At 34.6% G+C, this 24,905-nt stretch overlaps 1 protein-coding gene across 4 annotated transcripts in view; it reads left to right on the top strand.

The window, feature by feature from the left end:
• TNKS (tankyrase) overlaps positions 1 to 24,905 on the top strand; it is a 156,970-nt gene that overhangs the window by 31,311 nt on the left and 100,754 nt on the right. For all 4 annotated transcript variants that reach the window (XM_072950340.1, XM_006201153.4, XM_072950341.1 and 1 more), the window contains exon 3: positions 20,526 to 20,621. In XM_072950340.1, coding sequence (XP_072806441.1) covers positions 20,526 to 20,621 — 96 coding nt within the window. The remainder of the gene's footprint in view (positions 1 to 20,525; positions 20,622 to 24,905) is intronic.

Below are 24,905 nucleotides of genomic sequence, written 5' to 3'. Positions count from 1 at the left end.
TTGGTGGATGTTAGGTTTGTTTCCAGTTTGTGGCTGTTAGGAAGAGGGCCACTGTGAATGTAGGGGTATAGATTATGATATAGACAAAAATTGTTTCATTTCTTATGGATGGATGCCTAGGAGTGGGATTGCTGAGTGGAATGGTAAGTGTATGTTGAATTTTATGAGGCTGCATTTCTCTGATGGCTGAATGTGTTGAGCATATTTTTATGTACATATTGGTCATTTGTGTATATTCTTTTATGAGGTCTCTATTGAGATCTTCTGACCTTTTTCCTGTTGTTATTATTGAGTTTTGAGAATTCTTTTTGTATTATGGATGTAGGTCTGTGTTGAATGTGTATGTTGTGAATCCTTTCTCCCAATCTGTGCTTTGCCTTTCATTTTCTTAATGGTGTCTTTAGGCAAGCAAAGGTTTTCAATTTTGGTTAAGTCCAATTTGTCAGTTAAAGTAAAAAAAGTATTTGGTGTCTGCCCAGCATTGGAATAATAAGATATCTAATAGACAATAATTCTTAGGTTAAAAAGTTTATAGTGAAACAAGATTATAGTTTAATTACATTGCAGAAATGCAGGAAAGCAGTTTTTGGTTTTTAAGAGTGTCTTGAAGTGCTTTATAATAACTTATTTAGGATACATTTTAAAAAATTAAAATGAGATTGTAAGCTACCCCATAATGAAAAAATGAATATATTTTGTGGCTCATTTTTAAGATTTAAAAGTAAAAGTGAAGTGGACCTTGTTTAATTAGAAAATAATTATCCAAAATATGCATGGTTATTTCTGTGATAACACTGATTGCCCTTACTATTTGAAAGTGTATTTCTAGAATTTGGGTAAATATGTTATTTTTAATAACTTATTGCCTGAAATATTTCTGTGAAGGAGGACGTTAATTTCTAATATTTAAACTTTTTTTTTTTTTTTTTTTTGGTTTGTGTTTCCCTCTGCTCTTTTGAGATGAAAAGACGCATAATTCTTTGAGCTATTTCTTCAGGACATTGGCTTTGGTCATAGTTTTCCATATCCCACAATACTGAGAAAGGAAATATAAGCAGTTTAAAGTAGTATCAAAAACGGGTCTTTATAGTTCTGGTGCAGTCTTAACCTCTGGTTCTCATTGGCATCTGGAAGTAGAGTAGCCCTCTGTCCACTCAAAAATATATTTCCTTTCCTTTTCTTTTTTTTTTCCTCCAAAAAATGTGAGTTGGAACAAAATACAAACTTCAGAGCTAAAGTGTTAAGAACCTGAGTACAGTTTAGCATATTTTATTTTTTCCCTATCTTGATTACTTACCTTGGGATCACATTTTCAAGTAGAGCCCTCTTCAGCCTGGGTCTTTGAGTATGGGAACTCCCTGGCTGTCAGTTTCCAAAAATGAACGTATTTTGCTAAGCCTTTGAGATTCTGGATAACTTTGTTACTGAATATAACCTAGACTACCCTGGCTGATTACCCTCTATTTATGAAATTGAATTCCTAAGTAAACAATAAAGTGGTTAAGAAGAATGACTTGTTTGGTTGCCATCACAGAGAAAAATATCTTGGAGCTGATCCCCAAATGAACCAAGGTCATAAACACAGTTTAAAATACCTTCCTACCTAATGATTAGCATATACAATTGGTATTTGTGTAGTGATGAATTAAATTAAAGTTGTTGTAATCAAAATATATTTACTTTCTAATGCAGCTGCAGAGTCAGGTGACAGTCTCTTAAACTGAATCAGATAAGGTGGCATTTTGAGCATGCTCCAGATTGGTTAGTGTCTTCTTATATGTTTGGATAGTATTATGCTTAGATCTTTCCTGGTTCTCCTTGCCTGATCCTTTTGTTGGTTCTGTGTAGTATACGGAACTAACAATAATCATTATTGTTCAATTATCTGTTCTTGTATTCTCATTGTCTATCACTGGTATCTAGTTGTATACTGAAGAAATATGTATGGAGTGACAAAGCAATTCACCAGAACGCAACATGATTCTCTCTGGCTTTTTTGCAATAGTGTATGTTAATGTGGTTAAGGAAGCTGAGTAATTCTCTACTTCTTGATTAGGTAATATTTTGAGGTTCTTTTATTTTAAAGTAATGTGAATTTGCCATATGTCAGATACTCCATATTCATGTACAAATATACAGCACATTTTATAGTCAGGTAATCTACCATTTGTCAAAATCGTTGTTATTCATTAAGGGTGGATTGTTGAATATTGATTCTGAGCATGAATTAACTTTTGGTTATAATGGATTTCTATAAGGAATGGACAATCAAGCATTTTTTTGTTGTACTTGTAGGTTAAACCCATGAGTTCTTCAGTCATGAACTGAAGAGTTGAGATAGGGAGGAGAAAGAAAAAGGTGACGTTGGTACATTTACCAAAAATTGCTGTGGTTAAGATGATGTATAATACAGTCTTTTCTCTTGAGGCAAAGTACTTAACCAAATAATTTCACTAATATTTGTATCCTGTGCATGAAGCAAATGATTCAGATTACCTACCATTTTATTAGTGAGGAAAGGAGAAAGTTGTTACTTTGCCCAGTCTGTAAAGCTGATACAAAGTTGTTGTAATAAGAAAATGTTTTGTTGACTGAGAACGGAAAGTTCTCACTGCTAAGTGGGATTTATTTAAGAATGTATTTTGAGCATAAAAAGTTAATTTCATTCTTTAAGTTTGCCAAACGAATTCTTCTTTATTCTTAGTTTAGCTTTTTAGATCATCTAATATTTAGCAAGTTTAAACTGGTAATCTTTACCTAGCTTAAAAAAAAATCTTGTCAACAAAAAATTAATCAGTTGATTTAAGAAAGCAATGGAAAATTTCATTAGAGCTTAATTTGAGGATTATAACCTGGGAAGAGCATCTCAAAGACCTCCAAGAACTGTTCTGCCTGTTAGAAATCAAGGCACAGTTATGTAAGTTTTTTGAGATAGAGCTCTGTACATCAAATGACGTATTATTGACAGTTTACATAATCCAGGTCATCCTGGTGGGTCATGTGACCCCCTTATAAGATCAAGAGGGAATGTTATCTTTTAAGGAGTTGTCTTGGTGCTAGGAGAATGTTGATTTTTATGGTCGAGCAGGAATTCCTGCCGATGGGAGAGATTTGGTAGTTGCATAATGCAGATACGTGATCCCAGTGAGGGGAGAGAGGAGGCCAAAGGGCAGAGAAGAGGTTTTTTTTGTGTTTAAATTTTTCTTGTCTTGCCATAGGATCTGAGTTTTATTTCACAATCTATTTACTGAAGCTTAAACCAAGTTTTTATTATAATTCACTCCTAAAGTAGTATCTCTTTTATAATTCCCAGGTAACTCCATTTTACATATCTGCTATCTAGAAAGATATATTTACTTTCCTTGTTCAAACTGTTTTAAATTACTTGATCTATACACTTATGTTTCTCTTCAGATCACATAAATCTTTCTTCTTTACTAAATTATATGATCATTTCCATAGTCCTTTGATGAAAAGTCCTAGAACTTGAGAGTGGCGTGGGATTGGGGGTGGGTAGGACTGCTTCTGGTACATTCTTATCTTTTGTTATTTTAAGTATAGTATATTGAAGGTTAATAACTTTCTGGGTTTTGTCTTAACAGTAATATTAGAAGTAATAGATGTTCATTTAGAAAAATTAGCAAGTACACCAGTAATGACTGTCACACCTCATTTTCTGTCCGTTTAGATTTATGCTACCCAATATGGTAGCCAATAAATGAAAATCAGTTAAAATGTAAAAAATTTAAAATTTAGTTCTTCAGTAGCACTAGCCACATTTCAAGTACTTAATAACTGTATCTGGCTGTTGGTTACTGTATCAGAGTGTGGATATTGAAATTTCCATCATTGTAGAAAGTCTATTAGATAGTTTTGTTGGATACAGTGTACCTGTGTACATAGTCCTTTTTATATAAAAATGGGATCATCCTGTGCATGCTGTTTTCTTATTTTTTCACTTTGTTATGAACACAATTCATTATCAGTGAATATTTTTATCTAATATCATTTTTAAAGGCTGTGAAGAATTATATAGAAATAGCCATTAAAAAAATTAGTTACCTATATTAGTCCATTTAGAATACTTCTGATTTTTCACTATTATTTTATAAACAGTACTACAGAGAATATAATTTTTGTTAATTATGTATGTAAACCTTAATTACTTTTAGATAAACTATTGGAAAGCTAGAGCTTAATAAGAATCAAAGAAATTGTAGCCACTGGAGTACTTGAGTAGGGCTCTTGACTTAGTCTCACTTTCTCTATTCACATGTCATCCAAAAATGAGCAGAATTAAGAAAAGTCATTTCCCACACTTTCGTTACTCTTTGCAAAAATTCACTGAAAATTTAGTGAAGCCTTGGGAATTTGATTCACTTGCTTTTGTTTCATTATTCTCTCTCTCTTCCCTTTTCCTGCCAGAATACCTCCCTTTGGCATTTTTAACATCAGTTTTCCATATAAAAACTGAATTGGGATCTTTTAAACAAGTCTCAATGTAATATTCTCATAAAAAGTAAAAGTTGGCAAAATTCCATACTTGGATCCTTAAAAAGGAGAAGAGCTAAAAATGATAGTAGTTTTTCCCTTCGAAAGTAATTCCTGCTGACACTGAGCACTGTTATCTTGATGACTTGCCCACTTACGTTCAACTGCATTCAAGAAGGTTAGAGTGTTTATGCATTTACCTGATAAATTTGTGACTACTTTAGTAGGCATACTGATTAATGGTGGTGGTGGTGTGTGTGTGTGTGTGTGTGTGTGTGTGTGTGTATACACACAGAGAGAGAGAGTGAGTTTGATATTTGTTCATTTCATTTTATTAAAATTCCCAGAATGAATGCCTTCACTCTCCTAAGCACTTAAGAAATGTATCAAAGATGCTTAAATTAAAGGGGGAAATGTCAAACAACAAGAACAACCAAAAATAAAAAAACCTTGATACATTTAAAAAAGTGATATGATACTTTTCTTATTGCTTAAGACTGTCTATTAAAGAAATTAATTATATGTTTGCATTTACTTTTAGATTAAATATGATTGTCCACAATAATCTATGGACATCAGTGAGATGCTTGGCCTGAGTTTAGGGTTGGATGAAAGTGGTGTTTGAGGCAATTGGCTCATATAACCAGTCTCTTCTCCCTTTACGTGGTTATCGTGTTATCTGAAACGCCTGTATGTTAAAACTGTGTCCTTGCTTTGTACAGTTCCCTGGTAACTGAGACTTCAAAGGCAGGTCCAGATTGGAGAGAAAGATTTATGGAGTCCTTCTCACTCCTCATTCTCAGCTGACCAAACTAGGTTGTTAAGTATGATAGTTGCAGGTTTAGGCTTTTAAAAAAATGTTGGGTATGTGCTCTTGCTGTTTTAGTTCTTCAATTATTTAAATCTGTTAGTCCTCTTTTTTTTTTTTAAATGGGGTGGTTGTTAGACTTTTCATCTATAAACGGAATCCAGGATTGAGTGTAAACCTTACTGTGAGTTGTTTCATGTTCTGCTCTCAGGTATGACAGTAGAAATAGGACATTAAGAAGTCCCATAGTGTGTCCAAGTATGTGTTTATTTTGTGTCAAGCCTGAAAATTTCTAAATTTGCTGTGGTATTAATAATCATGATTAGACATAGAGGGCATATATTTTATTTTGCCTTTTTGGAGCACAGTCTCGAGTGTTGATTTTTTGAAGAGAATATACTTGAGCATGAGGAATGAGGGAACAGGAGCAGGAAATACTCTAGTGGGTTTCCTCAAACGGAACCCTGACTGTCCTGGGTGTTATGGCAGGGTTGCGGTTGTTCCCACGGAGGATTGTTTGATGGGATTATGAAGATGACATTGGTCCTTGGAGGAAGGCGTTTAGGGCAAATGCATAGATACACCTTTCAGAATTCACATAAAGGGAAGAAAGCTTGAGTTACAGTTCCTGTGCGATCTTGGCTTGTACTTGTGCAGAATCATATCGTAGAAATTAAATGCTTGCTTTTAGAATTAAGTATGGATTCCACTTACCGCAAGTAATTGAGTTGCTTTGAGCCTCAATTTCTCCTTTAAAAGGTAGGAATCAGACCCACCGCATCAGGTTGTTATGGGAAGTTAAATGAAATAATAAACAGTAAGGGCTTGTTCATTTCCACTCTCTTTTCCCTTGGGTGGCAGCGATAAAGTGTTCTCACAGGTCATGTTTGTCTTCTGATGCTCAGTAAAAGTTTGCTGGATTTGCAGCTCTTTGTTACCATCCATGTGAGTTAATTTATGCCCTTTGTTTCAAATTCATTGTAACTTTGAAAAACTTGAATTATGATTTGATAAGACATGATTTTTGTTTTAACTGAAATTCAGGTCTTTCAACCTAGTCTGCAGAGACAAGCAAGTAGGATAATGGAAAATTATTGTAACTTAAACATATTCCCCATGAATACTTCCATAGCTGGAGTATGAAATTCTAGTGATTTGCTGTGACTGTGTAAAAGTGAAAGCTTGATAAACGTAAAGAGATGTGAACAATAATCATTTTTAAGCAAATTAATTATGAGTAAATAGTTCTCTAAGCTGCTAGAGGGCATCATAATATGTTTGTAAAAAATGCAACCCCCTAAGAATGAGGGAAGGCAAGGAGCAAGGGAGGAATTGTGTGATGAGAAAAAGGCATTCTTTTCCTCCTCAACGTGGGGGAGAGGAGCTAAGGTGGCATGTGAGAAATGGGATTGAATACTGTCATTAAGAATATCACTAGTAGGGTAATTTATTGAATCCAATAGAAAATAAGCCACATTAAAAAATTATTTGACATATTTCCCAAAGAATAAAAACTTAGGAGTTATATTCTGTCTCCTTCAGATTGAAAATACAACAGTATATTGAAGTTCCAATCATTTGAATCAATTCTCAGAGACATTGGAAAATAATAGTAGTAATGAAATTTCTTAAGAAACCAAAGCTCAGAGTCAGAATATTATGGTACCAGTTCAATCCTGTGTTCCTTGTGGAAAATGTTTTTAAATGTGCGACTTTAAACCTTGTATCTAGTAGCACTAAAACTGAATTGGTCTTAATATTTTATACTAATGGGGAATTTGCCTGGAAATACTAGTAAGTCTTTGAGGTCTTACTCAGCCCTTAACAATTTAGGGATGGATTCAGAACGGCAGGTTAAGGATCTCTTCTCTCTCAGAGGCAGATGGGAAGGCACCTTTTGCATGAGGTTGCTGTCCCTAGAACTATAAAAATTCTGTCATCTTGTTGTAAACCTATGTGGTTGGACTGTAATATATGCTTTATTCCTTATTAGTGTGTAATTTAGCTGGGTCTAGTCAACTATTAGAAAAGGTAATCTTCCCCTAAGTAAAAAGAAGCATACAACAATAATTGACTGGGCACAAACAAGTTCATTGTCCCTAGGGAGGTTACCAGTTTGCCTTTATTGTAATCCAAACGATATTTTTTAGCTCTCTGTGCACATGATTCTATTTATTGAAAGGCAGATGAAAAGATCCTGATTGAAGGGACAGGTTTATTGAGTCCCTATTATGTGCCAAGAACCAAGCTAGGTTTGTATATATTGTCTCAATTATAACAGCAATCCTTGGAGGAAGATAGTGTTTTATGAAAGAGGAAATTGAGACTGACAGAGGTGAAGTCACTTACCTAAGGCTGGCAATTGCTAAGCAGAGATTGGTCTCACTCCTGGACAGAACTTTCTTTTAGACTTAATTCTCTAGGGTTTCCCGGTAGAAAGAGATACGCTTTGCTATAATCAGTCTTATGTTTATTCCACTGCTTGCTTTATTTTACAATAAAACGTGATTTGTGTAAGCAGACAATGCTGATTTCATAAGTGTATTGTGGCCTGCCTTAACTCTTTATTGCACAAAGGAGATATATAGTTGAATTGGACATAAAAATATGCTATATACACATACAGAATAATCCATACCTGGGTTACTCCGGATGTAAAGGGCCTTTTAAAAAATTCTTGATTTTTTTATATTTATGGGAAAACTTGATAATAGAGCAAAATTTATTTGGAGGATTCTTTTATTATTGTAACATTTCATGCCAAAGTTTGATCATAAAGAAGACTCTTATATAAATTCAATAACATTTTATTTACTTGGGTTAAGTTTTTGAGTAAGTAATTAAGTAGTTTTCTAATGTCTTTTAAAAAACTTCTTACATGCACATGTGTACTATATGCTGGTCACTGTTCTACTAGCTTCTCAAATATTTATTTGTTTTGTCCTCTTAATAACCCTGAGTAGGTACTGTTATTATCTCCTGGTTTACAGACCAGAAAATGGACGTGCAGAGAGGTGACGTCGCTTCCTAGGGCCCCAGAACTAGGAGGTGGCAGAACAGGGGTTCTAACCCATACCGTCTGGTTCCTGAGGACCCACTCTTAACGATGGTGTTTTGTTGTTAGCAAGAGATGCAGACTTAGTAGAGAATTTTATTTTTTGAACTTAAAAATATATGTATTCTTATTTTGTCCCACTGAGGTGTATGGAAAAAAGTTATAAATGGGTATCTATCTAATGAGGCACATAAAGGCAGATAGTTCATTGAGGTGAAAATAAGTAACATATCACAAGGATGCTAGTCCCTGTTGTTGACAGATTTCTGAATTATTGGTCACTTTCGTGTGAAAGGCAAAGACTGAAAAAGGTGTGGTTAAAAATCTGGAATTTTACACAATAGAAAATTATTTCTTGACTATTTTACTTAAGACTTATTTCTGCAATCTCAGCATTATCACAGATTCTAAATTAATGTATTTATATTGGTCTTGTTTATTTAACACTACCACCATATTCAATATTATTCACTTGATAAGAACTACCCAATTTTTACTTCTCCATTGGTTACAAATTAATTACTTTAAACAGTGGCTTTCAGAGAAGTATTGTTTTGCCAAACGTAAACAGCATGCTTAAAGATCATTTTTGTCTGAGGAGAAATATCTCTCTCATTTCTTTCTCATTATAAAAATAATACATGTTTGTAATAAACATTAAAACGCTGTAGAAATGTGTAAAATAGAGACATATTTTTGTAAATTTACTCATATACCATGTACAGCTATATCTACAGAATATTTTAAATTTAAGATCTGCTATTGCTGTAGATGCCCATTGAGATAACTGCCCAGGTCTTCTAGAGCTAACGCCCCTTTCCCCATCACCATTGTTTTTATTGCCTCTTCCTCCGTCTCTGGCCAGACTTTTGAAGTCCAGAACCAGATATTGGGGCAAGCTGGAGCACTTTCTCTTTAATGAGAGTTTGGAATTAGGATTCAGGTAAATAATGCAGGTGTATGTATTGTCTGTATTTATGGGCAGTGGTGATGGAGCTGAGAAATGGGTAGACAACATCAGGGTAAATTTGGGGACATATTTCTGCCTTTGCTTTTGATGACATACCTCTGTTCTTTAATAAATTTTGATGTTGTTTAAGACAATCAAAGTAGTTTTTTTCTCTCATATTTGAAAAAAATTCCTCTAAGTAATAAAGTCAGTACTCAAAGATATAGGTTATAACATCTTAAATTTAGAAGGATCCTTAGGAATTATTTTTATTATTTATCATTTACTATTATTTTTAAAAAACTTATTTACAAGTTACTATTTTAATGATTTACTATTTACTTTTTTCCTATTACATTTTCAAACCACAGAAATCTTTCTGCAAATGAAAGGCAGTAACCCAGTATGTAAAAGTGTTGAAGGGAGAAGCCCAGACCGTCACATGTTCCACTTTGCACAGTGTGTGTATGAGGGTGTGGGTGTGAGTGTGGGGCATCGACCCTAAAGAGCAGTGGTTTTGCTGGGAGCAGTTTTGCCCGTTGAGGAGATAGTTAGCAATATCTAGAGACATTTTTGATTGTCCCAGTTGGGGGGGGTGCTATTGACATCCGGTGGGTTAGAGGTCGGGGTGCTGTAAAACATCTTATAGTGCCCACGGCTGCTCCCCACTGTTAAGTACACACTGCAAGACAAGCCAAGGCCAAAGCCAGGGTCTGACTAATTTGACTAGAAAAATTGCCAGAAGCCACTTTTAGATTTAGGTAGTTTATTATACAGATAGTGAAAAGAAGGGTAAACCAAGGGTGCCAGCTCCCTGTGGTCCTTGTCCCACATGAAAAGAATGACTGCAGTTGTGGGGTACCCTGTTGCTGAAGAGCCAGTAACAGGAGAGAGGAAGAAAGCCCCTTGCCCTGCCTCATCAGAAGTGGGAAGTGATGAGACACTGTCTGAGGACTGCCTCCAGGGGAAGTAGAGAGGTGAGTGGAGGATGGCTTCAGAGGAGTGCCTTGCAAGTCTTTTATTTCCAGAGACACAAGGCATTGCACCAAAACACAGAAAAACTGTGATTCAAGTCTTTGCTTAGCGTGTGAAGGATACTTGCTGAGTCTCCAGGGCACTGGTGCAGCCGTTACCCAACACCTGCAACAAATAATTATCAGATTCCAAATGTCAATAGTTCCAAGGTTCAGTCTCCTCTACAGTAGCGCTATTAAGTAGGAATGTAATACTGGACATGAATGTAATTTAAATTTTTCTAATAGCCACATTTAAAAGAAACAGGTAATATTAATTTAATAATACATTTTACTTAAATCAGCAAATCCAAAAAAATAGCTTTATTTCAACCCATAATGTAATTAATAATTCAGGTCATCAGCCTAGCTGCATTTCAAGGACTCAGTAGGCTTGTGGCTACTGTATTGGATGGCATAGCTCTAGGAGACTGGAAAATCACTACTTATCTTAATTTATGGTTAGTGAGACCAAGCTAAGACCATGCAACCATTACTTCAAAACTTTTCTCTAGCTTGCTTAGTTCTCTGTTCATTATGCTAGAATCCCTGTTTTTATTTTTACTATTTTTTATTTTTTTAATTGAAGTACAGTTAGTTATGATGTATCAATTTCTGGAGTACAGCACAATGTCCTAGTCATGCATATACATACATATATTCGTTTTCATACAGAATCCCTGTTTTTAAATCTCTGTTTTAGAAGAGCTTTATAAGTAGGGTCACATTAGGCCAGCCATTGTATTTTGAGGTTCTCAGAGATTTCTGCAAAGGGTATTAATTAAGAAGAAGAAGCCACGTCACTCAGTGAATGTCACTACTTATTCAGTGAAAAGATACCACTGAGGATCAAAAAAAATCAATGTGAGTCTTGCTTATGTTGAGAGAAACTTACTGATCATGAATATGTTGAAAGGGAATAGAATTGATCACTCTTTCTGAATCTCACGTTTAATTTGGTTTGTAGAACCAGTATTTATCCCCTCTGAATGTTAGAATTTGAAGAATTTACATGTTTAGTTTATTTGGAGGTAGAAAGTCTGCTGTGAAAAAGATGGATCATAATAATTGGAGAGAATTCTAAACAGAAACATAAAGAGGAAACAAAATATTTTTAAAATGCAAAATTTTGCAGATCAAAATAAATGTTACATTTATATCAGAGTTTTCTTTGATTTGGCTAATCTGACCTTGTATATCTTGGTTCCAGAGTGGTAGAGTAGAAAAACTTAGACTGTATCTAAATCTATTAACATTTATTTTAAAATAATTTTTAAGATCTGATTGATGTTTCCTAAATTAAATTTATCCCAAGAATAGGAATATGGTAATTTTACACTTGCAAAAATATCATTTTTTACAAATATACATGGAAACATAATTAAATCATTGCTTAGCACATATGCCATGTAGTATAACATATAGTTAGGATAGGTTCACAAATTATTTACTGCCGATATATTTTGTATACCATTGCCCTATTAACTTATTGCTTTCTCTTGAATTATCAGCTATTTTTAATAGTAGTTGTTCCTAATTTATATGTGTAATATTTTTTTCTGTATCATTGAGTTTATCCTTCTTGAACTTGTAAATTGGTGTCTTTTATTAGTTCTGGGAAAATCTTATTGTCTCTTCAAATATGTATGTTTCTTTTTCTTTTAAGATTAATTGCAACATGTTAGACCTTCTCACTTCATCCTTTGTCCATGATTACTTCTCCTTGCAGCATTCTTGGAAATATCTATTGACTTTTCCAGGTCAGTAATTCTCTTTAGGTGTTTCTAATCTGCAGTTAAACCCTTCTATTGAGCTTTTAAAAATCTACTTTACTGAATTATAAAATTAGTTTGAGATAATGAAACAAAATGTATCCATTTTAAGTATACATATTGGCTGGTTTTGACAAATGTATGCACCCATGTAACCACTACCACAATTTAATAGAACATTTTTATAACTCTAAAAAATTCTCTGGTGTCCATTTGCAGTCAGTTTTCTCGTCTCCTTCATCATCTCCAGGGAACAGTTGACTTGTTTTCTGTCACTGTAGATTAGTTTTCTGTTCTAGAAATATATTCTTTGCTGTATGGCTTCTTTTGCTCAGCATAATGTTTTAGAGATTTCATCCCTCTAGTATGAGTTAATAGTTTATTTCTTTTTATCTCTGAGTAGTATTTGCTTATCCTATCACCTGTTGATGGATATTGAGATTGTTCCTATTCTTTTACTATTATAAGCAAACATACAAATATTTATATGCAAGTCTTTTGTATGGACATATGTTTGCCTCTTGGATAAATATTTAAAAGGAGAATGTTAGAACATACAGTAATGTATATCTGTCTTTATAAGTAATTGCCAGACTGATTTCTGAAGTGATTATGTACCATTTTATATGCCCACCCGCAATGCATGAGAATTCCTGTTTAGTACATCCTTGTTAATACTTGGCATTGCCCATCTTTTAAATTTGCATTTTTCTTTTGACTAATGATATTGAGCATCTTTTCATATATTGGTAGTTTGTATATCTTTTGTGTAGTATCCTGGTTTTTGCCCATTTTTCAAGTTGGGTTGTCGTTTTAATACTGATTTGTAGGCGTTCATTATATAATCTGGATCTGGGTTTTTTATCACACGTATTTGTTGCAGATATTTTGTTCTAGTTTATGGTTTGCCTCTATGTTCTTAATGGTGTCTTTTGAAGAGCAGAAAGTATTAATTTTGATAAAGTACAGTTTATCAATAATTTCTTCTATAGTTTAGGCCCTTTTTATCATTAAAAAACTTTCCCATCTCAAAGTCATGAAGATTTTCTTCCATGTTTTATTCCACAAGTTTTATTGTTTTAACATTTATGTTTAAGTTTATGACTCATTTGGAATTAATTTGTTTATATAGTATGAGATAAGAGTCAAGTTTCATGGTTTTGTTTTTTCCTTTTCTTTTCTATGTAGATAACCAGTTGTTCCAGCATGATTTGTCAAAAAGACTTTTTTTTTCCATTATTGAATTATTTGGCTTTCTTTGTAGGAAAATCAGTTCACCATACGTATATCTATTTCCTGTTACATTGATCTAAATATCTATTCTTATTCCAGTATTTACTATAGGTTTATAATAGATATTGAAATTAGGTAGCTTAATTCCTTCAACTTTTCAGGTCTTGAATTTCCTACTTGGTTCTTAGAATATCTCTGTGTACTTCTTCAGGCCATATATTTTTTTTTAATTCTTTGGACTTATGATAGTTTTAAAGTTTTTGTCTGCTAAGTCTAACATCTGGACCAATTTGGGTGTGATTTCTTTTGACTGCTTTTTTTTTTTTTTTGGTTCTTGATTGTGGATTACATTTTCCTTTTTCTTTATATGTCTAGTAAGTTTTGACTCAATAGTAGACATTGTACAGGTACTGCAATGTTATTTTCACTTATATTCCTCTGAAAAAATTTTATTCTTGTTTTAGCAGAGTTCAATTGCTTGCTACTCACCTTGAACTTTTGGAGGTTTGGCCTTATGCTTTGTTAGTGCATTTATGTAGAAAGCCCAAGGTATTTCCCAAATTTCTTTAACATAGTGGAACTCAGTCTCCAGACTGTCTTTTTTGCAGATCTTGTTGAGATTTTGTTTCAGAATTTATTAGGGTGTGTCTATACTGGGGCTTATTCTAGGACAGAAATTTTCAAATATTTTGATCACTTTTCATTCTTAAAAGTCATGGAACATTCTGAAGAGCTTCTGTTTATGTGGGTCATATATGACATATTAGAAATAAAAATTACAAACTTTGAAAAGTTACTAGTTTACTTATCAAATAGCGAATTCATTATATGTTAATAGAAGTAACATTTCTGTAAGCAGTAACTATTTTCCAAAACATAAAAGTTGAGAGTATTGGTGTTGTTTTGCATTAAAGCAAATGCCTTTACTATCTGGCTTAATCAAAGTCAGCTGGATCCTCATACCTGATTTTGGGTACAGTCTGTTCTACTGAAAAAGATCCAAATCATAGTTGGAAGAGTGAAGTGTATTTGATAACCTTTTCAAATAACTTTGGATATTCTTCTTGATATCCTATCCATACTTGACAAGTTGTAGTTTCTTAATGGTTAATTGCAATGTGGAAACAAACCATACCAGAGAACTTTGTGTGCTCTGTAACATCACAATCCATTGATCTGTCTTCTTCTTTGAAAGGATGTATCCCAGCATTATTTTTTAACAGTTTCTGTTGGTCATTTTGAAAATATTGATTCTCTGAGTTAGGCAGGTATTCCAAAATGTTGACACAGTTTTGAATGTATCAAAAAATTGCATTTGTCATAATTACATCAAAGTCAGCAAAAAAAAAAAAGAATATTTACAAGTTCAGGCTCATGTAAGCAATTAAGAAATTTTACAAAATTCTAATTACTGCTTGAAAGCTTTAATTTTATGACTGGCTTTTAAAAACGTATCTGCCAGATACCCAAGTCTAAATAACCATAGTACTTCTGTTGGTTTTGCTTTTAATTAAAAATGATGCTTTGTAATAAAAAGTCACTAATTCAGCTTGCAACTCCAATAATCACACGAGTCCTTTTCCTTGACACAACCGTTATTACATTGATATGCAGAAGTCCTTAATGCATTCTTCCCAATTCTTCACAGAGAATATTATAAAGAAGTGGATTCAAAGATCAAGACTTAACAAAATTCAGAATTTTAATTCAAGAACTTTCTAAAATAAAACCAACCCCCACCCCATCCTGTATTATAAATGCATGATAGTGAAGGATTCAGGGATTGATCACTAGTATAGTTTGGTTGCCAGTTGTTTTGTACCCTCTGTTGCTTTTGTACTATCAGTGCAAATGTTAATATAGTAAAACAAGAAAATTGTTATTATAAGAATAGTTTTGGCATTGTAGACTCCAACCCTCTGCTCTAAGGTATGTGCTTATTCATAACTAGAATGACCTTTGTGTTTTCTCAGCTCTGAACCAAGTATGTTAACAAGATGTTTTTAGGATCTCTTTATGCTCTCTTAAGGCCAGAATTCCAGTTTCTCTCAGCACTACTGTCCACCTCTGCTGACTGTGTCATGCTCTCAACCCATAACAGCTACTGCCCGTTAAGCCTCAGGTGTTCTTGTGTTACACGTATACAGGCTAGCCCACAGCCTTGTTATGACAGGAGACCCCTACGCAGACATCTGAGGCCTCTTCTCTGCACGGGTGCACCCTTTCCACTTTCCCTTCCTGCACATTCCAGCCAGTTCATCTGCCTTGAATTCAGATCTCTGTTTTCTCAGTTCAGTATGACCACCATGTTCTGTTCTGATTCTAGTTATGTGCACGCTATTGGCAGATTGTCTCAGGCAGAGAGCTGAGTGATTATGGTACCCATCTTTTGAGTTTCCTTTCAAGGATCATAGTGTAGCTCTACTATTGATCACTGCCTTCAGTTAGTTGCTTCAAATATTTTGTCCAATTTTACAGTTGCTTGTGTCAGGGAGGGAGGGATAGTTACTGATTACTCCATCATGGCTGGGTACTGGAGCCCTCATTTGTAATTTATTATTGTATATTTATTTCTAGAGCTTCTCTTTTGGTTCTTTTACAGATTCGCCTTATCACTCTTTCCTCTAACGTAGATCTTTTAGCTTGTCTTTTGTTTTATGAAACACAAAATGCATAGTTCTCTTTACAATCCCTGGTAATTCTGGCATCTGAAGTTTTTATGAATCTGGTTTTATGTTGTCTATTGGTGCTAGTTGTTGCTTCTGCATTTCAGATTACCTGTGTGCCTGGTTATCTTGGATATGTGCTGGATATTTTACTATACATTTATTTATAGGAATGATTTTTTGGCCTTTGATGAAGGTACCTTACCCTGAAGATGGGTATATATGTTTGCCAGATGCCCGGGCCATTACTGCCATTCCAGAACCATCCAAAATGGAAATATTTGAAAGAAATAAAATGATGTGAATGTTTAAATTTAATAGTTTTGTGGAATTAAATGAATCAATTTTAGTCTCTACTGAATTGGTCACAGGCTACAGGCATGTTTTCCAGACCTGGCTTGCTGTAGCTGAATGCCTGCACCAGAAATAGGAAAATCAAATGTCCTTGCCATGGCTCTTTTAAGAATATCATTTTGAATATTGTGATTTGACCTTAGTTTCAGCTATCTGTTGTTATGCTAGCTGCTCTGTTTCCCCCATCCTTCTAACTTCAAAAGGAGATAAATGGATTTGAGACATATAGCCAAGTCATTTGGGATTTGGGATTTGATGATGCCCTAATTGGTTAAAGGTAGCACAAAGAGCTTTTGAATGGCCACAGAAGTCTTAATTTACATACTGAATGTTACTCAGATTTTAGTTTCCTTGTTTTCCTTTCAAACTTTATTTTGTATATTGATTGTGTATTTTAGGAACTTTGCTTCAGACATTTGTGCTACTTTTGAAGAAGAATCTGTTCTAATTAGTGTGCTGTCAATATATATTGATGTTACAAGATGAATTGTGCTATGTATCAGTAGTCACATTTTATTATTCCTTTTGGTAGCACAGAACCCTGAAAGCAAATTTTGAAGCATCCAGTATTGAGTCCTGCATGTCACCACTTTAAGTACAAGTGACATTCTTGAAAGCCATTGTTAATATCTTTGCCTCGTGCATGTGCTGTTCTTCTAGTATTAGAAAGTAGTCCCCCAAATCTCCAGAGAGAATAGTATGAAACCGAAATCACCTTGAGGAATTGCTTGGGGAGTAGTTTGGGACTTTTTAGTATGTATCCTACAACTTTCATTGATCGTGGTCTCAACTTTTGTTTTGTTTTTGTTAGATAAAGTGTTAGGATAAATAAACTTTTTTTTTTTTTAAAGATTTTAGGGATGCTTCAAGTTAGGCTATATAAATCTGAAAGCATTATCAGGGACTTGAGGCCTACCTTCAATATCTAGAAATCATCTACGTATTCCAGCTCCTTCACTTTAGAGACTCAGGAATTGAGGTCCAGAGAATTTTACGTATGCCCTCGCTCAGTGCTTCTCAAACTGGCTGTGGTCAAGGACGAGTTTTTTCTTCCCCAGTTCATGGGAGACCAACAATTTTGTAAACTGCAATGAAGATGAGGTACATGAGGAAGTAGATTAAAATGACATGCCCAGTTCTAAATGCTTCCTCCTAATTTCTGTGCTTATCTCAATGTTGATGGATTACAAAGAGTTCTCTGACTAGAACAGTCCATAGACCACATTTTGTATATCACTGCCCAAGGTCGAGATTGGCAAACAGTATTCCAAGGCCAGCTCACCCCTTGTTCTTTGTATATCCTATAAGCTGAGAATTGTTTTTACATTAAAAAATTATTTTTTAATTCATAAGAATAATATTTTCTGATACATGAAAATTACATAAAATTCAAATTTCAATAAATAAAATTTTATTGAAACAGAGCTACACACATGCTTTTAAGTATTGTCTGTGGCTGCTTTCCCTCTGCAATAATGGTGTTGAGGCAGGGATGAGTAGTTGAGACAGAGACCATGTGATCTACAAAGCCTAATATATTTACTCTCTGAACCTTTAACAGGAAAAATTAAGATCTGAATGTTTGACTCTGGGATGAGCATTGAATTAGTAGTGGTAGAATTGAGAGTATAAACAGGGTCTAGATTTTTTTTTAACATTTTTTTTTTTACTGAGTTATAGTCATTTTACAATGTTGTGTCAAATTCCAGTGTAGAGCACAATTTTTCAGTTATACATGAATATACATAGATTCATTGTCACAGCAGGGTCTACATTTTTAATGATGCTTTAAATGTTATTATTACCTGATATGTATTATCAGGCTCTGTGCTTAGTATTCTTGATGCCAGTTTTTGTTCTCATTTAATCTTCCCAGTGCTGCCCTTTTATAAAGTTAGGTAAGTTTAGATCCCTTCTGGTCACATAGATACCTTTATTGGTTCTAAAACTCTTAACTCTACTGAGTTTTGTTTTTTGCTTTTTTCACCCATATCTGGTGAATTAAAATGGTTGGATATTTTCAGGTGTGGGTTTGTTATCAGCATCTGGTTTGGAAGATTCAGCTTCTTCCCTGTTGCTACGTTACTCTGCAATGATGTTTCTTTGTGTTCATGTCCAATGAAAGAGAAACATATGACTCAAAAATGTTTAGAAAACAGATATTTCTAGTAAATGATTACTGTTAAAAGTCACCTATAACAAAACAAAACTGAAATGGCAGATTTCTATTGCAAAATAGCCAAGATATAGTAGGTAAAATACCTGTTACAACAAAAAAGGTTGAGGTTTTAGTGACTTTTGGAGGAATAACAAGGCTTTCAGTGTTTTGCCTCTGCCAGTCATTCAGCTGCAAAGGACTCCCATTATTATTATTGTCAAAGCTTGTTAAATTAACATACTGCTTTATTTCTTGTTTAAAGCAGGTTCTGAAGTTCACATAGTATGCAGTAAAAAACTCGGTTTTTCATGGTAGCTGTTATTTCTTTGTTTTCCTACCTTTCACGTGTGATCACTCGGCATCTAAATACAACCATAGTGATAGCTGTCATCTTTACATTTGATCCATGAGCCTGCTTCATGATAAAGACCCTTTACAAGCCAAATCTTCATGTTGGGATTTCTTCTTGGAATAAATATATATATATTTGCATGAAAGCTTATTCATTATGATGAAAGAATAACTATAGTTTGATATTGTGATACTTGCTATTTTATGCTGCTTACTCTAGAGTCATTTTATAAACACCTGGAAAAGAATTAGTTCATGGTTTACAGTCAAGAATGAAATAATACAGAAAATGTTAGTAAGATCTCACTGCATCTTCTCAGGCCATGACTAGTTTTTATTATCCGAAGTCTGAAAGTACCCAAGATTTACTGCAGGAGATGCTGATGCAGCTGTCCCTATTCTAGATAAGGCTGTTCCTTTGTATCTTACAATAAAGCCATTGACTTGATAGTTTATGCATTAAAGGAAGACGAAGAACTTTATAAACAGCAGGATTTATTACTTAGTAAAATACATGAGAATTGCCTTCCAAATATTCTAAAAAGAATGTATGTATTTTCGCATGGAACTGTAAATGAATGAAAATTTGGGACTCATCAACAGTCATATAGCATTAACCATTTATTGGAATTTAATATTTCTGCTTTGTTTCAAATTTATGCTGTAGAATAGTGGTAAATGATAACAACTTCTGTTCTCTCCAGGAGTACACAGAATCCTGTGTTAGATTTGAACTGTTAGAGTGACTTGTAATTGAACCTTGCTTATTGGGCTAATTTTTAATATATTTAGTAGTTTAACCATTGGTTGGGTAGTGTTACAGCAACACCCGCCCTCTCCTCACCCTCTGTCCCTATACATACGCACATCAAATGTAGTTGAGAAATGTTTTGGATTAATAAATTATATCTGGATTTTACTTCAACAGTGATTCTCTCTTTTGGGAGCCCCATGTCTCAGAATTCTCTGTAGCTCCTTTTTACCCGATATAGCATGTATAGTGTTCCTTCCTCAGCATATATTATAGTGATCGATTCTGATTCTAAGCATCTTTGATGGGAAGAATTATTGTGGAAGGCAGTTCTCTTCTGCAGCTCGGCTGCAGGGGACCAGAGTTGCAAGCATTACTATGTCGGGTAAACTTCTTGGAAACAAGCCAGTATGTTCTGGTGAGTTTCCATATATGTAAGCGGTGAGCACTAAAAGGCTTGCACAATATGACAACTATTCTGAGGTGAGGAAGCAGTGGGAAATTCAGCAGTGAAGCAGCGGCAGCAACAAGCAGCCACAGTGGTAGTGAAGACAGGGCAGGCTCACAGTTAGTGTGTTTCACAGTGTGAGGCAGCGAGCACACAGCTTTCCAGCCTGCTGCCTCAAGGAGGCAAACCCAACCTGTCTCTTGCAAAATTTTTCTAGTTTTGTGTTTATGATGTTAAGTCATGTGATGATACTGTATCACAAGTTGCCAACTTTGCTTTACTCTAGAGAGGATCCTTTGCTGCAGTGTTTTTTTTTTCCCCCCTTTCTTTCTTTTTCTTTCATCTTTTTTTTTTCCTTGAAAGAGAAAAAAATTGTGCAATGTATGTTTATGCGTACACCATGCCAAGGCGATACTTACCAGTAAATAATCTTTGTGTCCCTGAGGTGAGATACTGTTTCTGCTTTCCCTGCACAGTGCTGCTGCAGCACGGAGCTGATCCAAACATTCGGAACACTGATGGGAAATCAGCCCTGGACCTGGCAGATCCTTCAGCAAAAGCTGTCCTTACAGGTAAGAAAACAGAGCTACCAGATAATTTGATCTACTAGCTTGCTTTTTTACAATCTATGCACTGAATTTTATTTTTTTCTGCTGATAAAATCTCAGCAGATATACATGCCATTATCTCTATTATTAATTTGTTACATTAACTGTTTCATTAATTGCTGTACTGTCATAAGTATAGGCAATAGGATTGTTTATTCTACTTAGAATTACAGCATTACATGATAATTATTCATTCACATTTTAGACTTTTTTTATGGTTAAGATCGTGATTCCCTATACCTTATCCTCCCGGTTGATTCTTTTGAAGACCTTTACTGTTGAGCAAGCAAGGGCATTTGTATTACTTTATAAAAGTAGTTTTGATCGGAAAGACAACCTGCTGCCTTATTGCTTAGATCAGTAGTTAAAATATTGATGCCGTTCCTCCCTTGCCCCTCTGTTTATATTTTTATCATTATCTTCTCACTTTCTCCTTGGTAGCTAAGTACTTTTTAGCTGAGGCGATGGATTACCTTTTTACTTCAGATAATGGAAAATTCTGGCTTAAGTATTGGTTTTATTAAGGCAAGTGTTAAGACCTAGCAAAGAGGGAATGCTGGAATCAAAAGGGTCTCTCAGTAACAACATAGGAAGTAATGCTATAAGTGATGTTATGTTGAGCAGCTGTTTTCATTGATCTTCGTTGGCAAAATGCTGCATTGGATCTATTTTTGTTTTTATTCTTAGCATCTGAGTTCTGCTGCCTTTGCCTTCTTTTACTTAACTGACCTTTGTAATTTGGAGCTCTGTCACTGCAGTGCTAATGGTGTTGTTTTAGGTTGTATGAAAGTAAATGACTTTAGCTTCCTTTTAAATTTGTCCAGGTTTGAAGAAGATAAATCTTTTGTTCACTTTAAAGTTTAGAGTCCATTTTTAACCAAGATTCTGAGGTGAATGGAAAACATTTATATACAGAAAGCTTTGAAAATATGTGGAATTTTGCTTAGTTACTCTGCATAGAAAGACAACTTCCCACAGTGTTAAAATTAATATAATCTCTGCGAAGTCAGAGTTATCTGATTCATCTAAATTAATAAAAGGTTAGGTGATTCAGGTGCTGAATCAAGATAACATGAACTAGAGGAATAAAGCTATTTGGAACCAGTGTAGATAAAAAGAAATTTAACTATAATTATAAACTTTTAAGTAGTGAAATTTAAATCTGTAGCCTTAGGTCTGCTTCTTAGATTCTGCAGCCTTTCACTCTCCTCTTTTAACAAAGCCCTGGGCCGCAGTAGCAGCCTTGCGTGGCCTCTGACCAGGGAGAAACCCCCTTCCTGGTGATAGAGGGATGTTGTAAGTGCTGACCCAGACTGCCTCTGCCATGGCCTCCCCCCGACCTTTCCTCCTCCTTCAGCCCTCAGCGCCTGCCTTGTCCGTTTGTTAGATTTGTTCACTTGCTTATCTAATACAGCACTGCTTTTAGATCCGCTCTCACTTTTTTAAAAGGCAAATTTGAATATAAGTTACTAACAACGAGAAGCTATCTTTTAATTTGAAATGAATTTCAGGGAAGATTACATTGGCTATTGTTTGGGAAAGAAATTTGGCACAATAACTCATGGAGACCTAAGATTCCTGGAGGACAAATACCGCGTCTATTAAATGTGACTTGAAAAGCGTCTAGTGCTGTCCTTTGCTTAGATAGGAAGATAGTAAATTCTTCTCAGCCATAATACTGAGTTCATTAATTGTGTTTTTCAAGAATATTCTTTCTTGGAAGTGACATACAACTTTTCAGGTGTGATTTAAAAGAAAAAATTCTAGTGGAAAATATAAGCTAGTGAGATTTGCATATTCATGTTACATAATGCAGTGAAATATATCCCAAAATGTTTTTCTGTCCGTGCAGGTTCTCTTCTAAGTGTTCATTTTGATGGAATCATGATAGAAGTATTATTTCCAAAGCAAAATTTAACAGATTAAGCCTTGATAAAAAGAGAATCTTTTGAAAGGAATGCCTTAGAGTTATTAGAGATTATTCTTGGATGTAGTGTCATTCTTTATTTTTATGTGAAACGTCATTGTAGTAGCATTACTTACCTTAAGGGTAAAGTTCCTGTTCTTAATTTTTTTTCCTTTTTGGTAATTTAATTGCGAAAGATGACTTTCCAGTATTTTTAATGTTACTACTTTTGTGTATTAGCCAAAACTGTATACAGATGAATATATATTCCTTAAAAGAAATTAATGTGAAAATCTCCTTTACTGAATATTTAAAAGTAAACAAATGACTAGTAGCCTCTTCTGCATAAAGAATGCATAGATTTTTTACAGCACTGTATAAAACAGTAACACCTAAGTTTTATAGTTAAGGGACTCTAGCATATAGCCATTTACTTTGGATAGTGTACTTAAGTATTTTAAAGAGAAGAATTAGTTGGAAAGATTTATTAAACTCCTTGCAGAATTCTTGTGTTAAGTGAACGATATGCTTAGAAGAGATCTCGAGGTTTTTTGTTTTTGGTTAATGATTCTGAAGTTCTGGGCAGTCAACCGAAGGACTTGGAGGTGGTTTTGTGTTTTTTGTTTTTTTTTTTATTAGGAAACAAGGATATGAAAAGTCTAAAAAACAAGCCTGTGTAAATTTCATTGAAGAGCAGTTTTGGTGTGTTATGATTATAGATTTAAAAAATTATTTACTTTGGCCCTTTCTTTCTAGTTATAAAAATACATTTATTATAGACGTTAAGGAAAATAGGAAAAGTACAAAAAGCAAAAAGTTATTAATTATTCTACCACTTAGAACATTTTGGTATATTTTATTTATAACCTGTTTTTCTTAGCACACATTCTTCCCCCCATTTCTCTTCTTCCTCTTTAATCAAATTGGTTTTATACATTACACATTGCTTAATAATATTTTTTATTTACTGATATGAATATTCCCAGAAGGCATTAAGTATTCTTCTGCAGCATGAATTTATAAAGATTTCATGGTACCCTCTATATTTTAGTTTTTTGGACTAATCCTCTAGTGTTTACAATTTAGGTAGATTGTTTTCATCCTTTATTCTTCCTTGTGAATTTAGAGTTATTTTCTCAATTTCATTGGAATTGTGCTTCTTTATATTCAGTTTTAGCATCCACAAACATGTAGTATCTCTCTGTTCCTGACTGAAGTATGTGAGGATTTGGAGAATGAGGAGCTGCCTTTTGAAGGGCTTCACTGCATGTGGTATTATTTTGCAAGAGCAACATGTGAGTTAAAGGTGGTTGACAAAAGGGAGTGTCCATTGACAAGGATAAGGACGTAGGAGTATTTTAATCATGTGAAGGGGACTCTGGGGGCACAGTGGGAAGTTGGGTCAGAAGAAGAGGTGACAGCAGATTGAGGTTGAGAGTTTGGGAAAAGATAGATGGCCAAAGGAGTGTGTATCGTTGGCAGAACTGAAGATGGCAGGGATGTAAAGTGGTTGAATTTAGATAGTCACAGTTGCCAATTTAATTCCAGCAGTTTCTTAATGGATTTTGGAGTAAGGGAATAAGGAAGAAGGATATATTTGCACCAAGGTGTCTCAAGAATAAACTTTAATTTGGATTCATTGCACTTCTGAGGAAATCCTAATCTGTGATTGGTGGGCTGGCTCCTAGTCTTTCTAGAAGGAATCAGCTGTGGCTCAGGCTGGAGGCAATGTTGAGGGGTCTGGTATATGCTTGCTGAGCCTGGTGTGTTAAATCAGCAAAATATGTCTGGAATCCTATCTCTTTTTCGCTGTTGTTCTACTCCATTGCTTCCTACTGCTTTTCAGATAAAACGAAAACCTTCAGCGTGATCAGTAAAGACTTAAGTAATTTGGATGCTGCCTCCAAATCAACTGCTAGGTTTTGCTCAAGCCAAAATTTTGAATTCCTTTCTTTTTCTCATATTTTGAAACCAGCGTGTCAGTAATTCAGGCCTTCCATCCTTTCAAATCCCCCGTCCAACCACTTCTTTCGCTTCACTGCTCTAGCCCTAGTGTACGCCTGTCATCGTCTCTTTCATGGCAGCAGTAGCTTCATAATGGGTCTCTTTGCCTCTGCTTCACATCACTCAGTTCTCACTGTAGCTGGAGTGGTCTTTCTAAAGGATGAATCAGCGCTATGGTTAGAAAATTCATTAATATAGTCTCGTTACCCTGAATAAAACCCAAACCCTACCATGATCTGTCCCCTGCTTTGCACATCTCTGATCTTGTCTTCTGCTGGATTCCCCTGAACTCTTTTGCTTCTGCTACAACTGGATGCTTACTGTTCCTCAAACAGATG

Source organism: Vicugna pacos, chromosome 26 (genome assembly GCF_048564905.1).
Source record: "Vicugna pacos chromosome 26, VicPac4, whole genome shotgun sequence".
NCBI classification, from domain to species: Eukaryota; Metazoa; Chordata; class Mammalia; order Artiodactyla; family Camelidae; genus Vicugna; species Vicugna pacos.
This window is presented reverse-complemented; position numbering and strand designations above follow the sequence as displayed.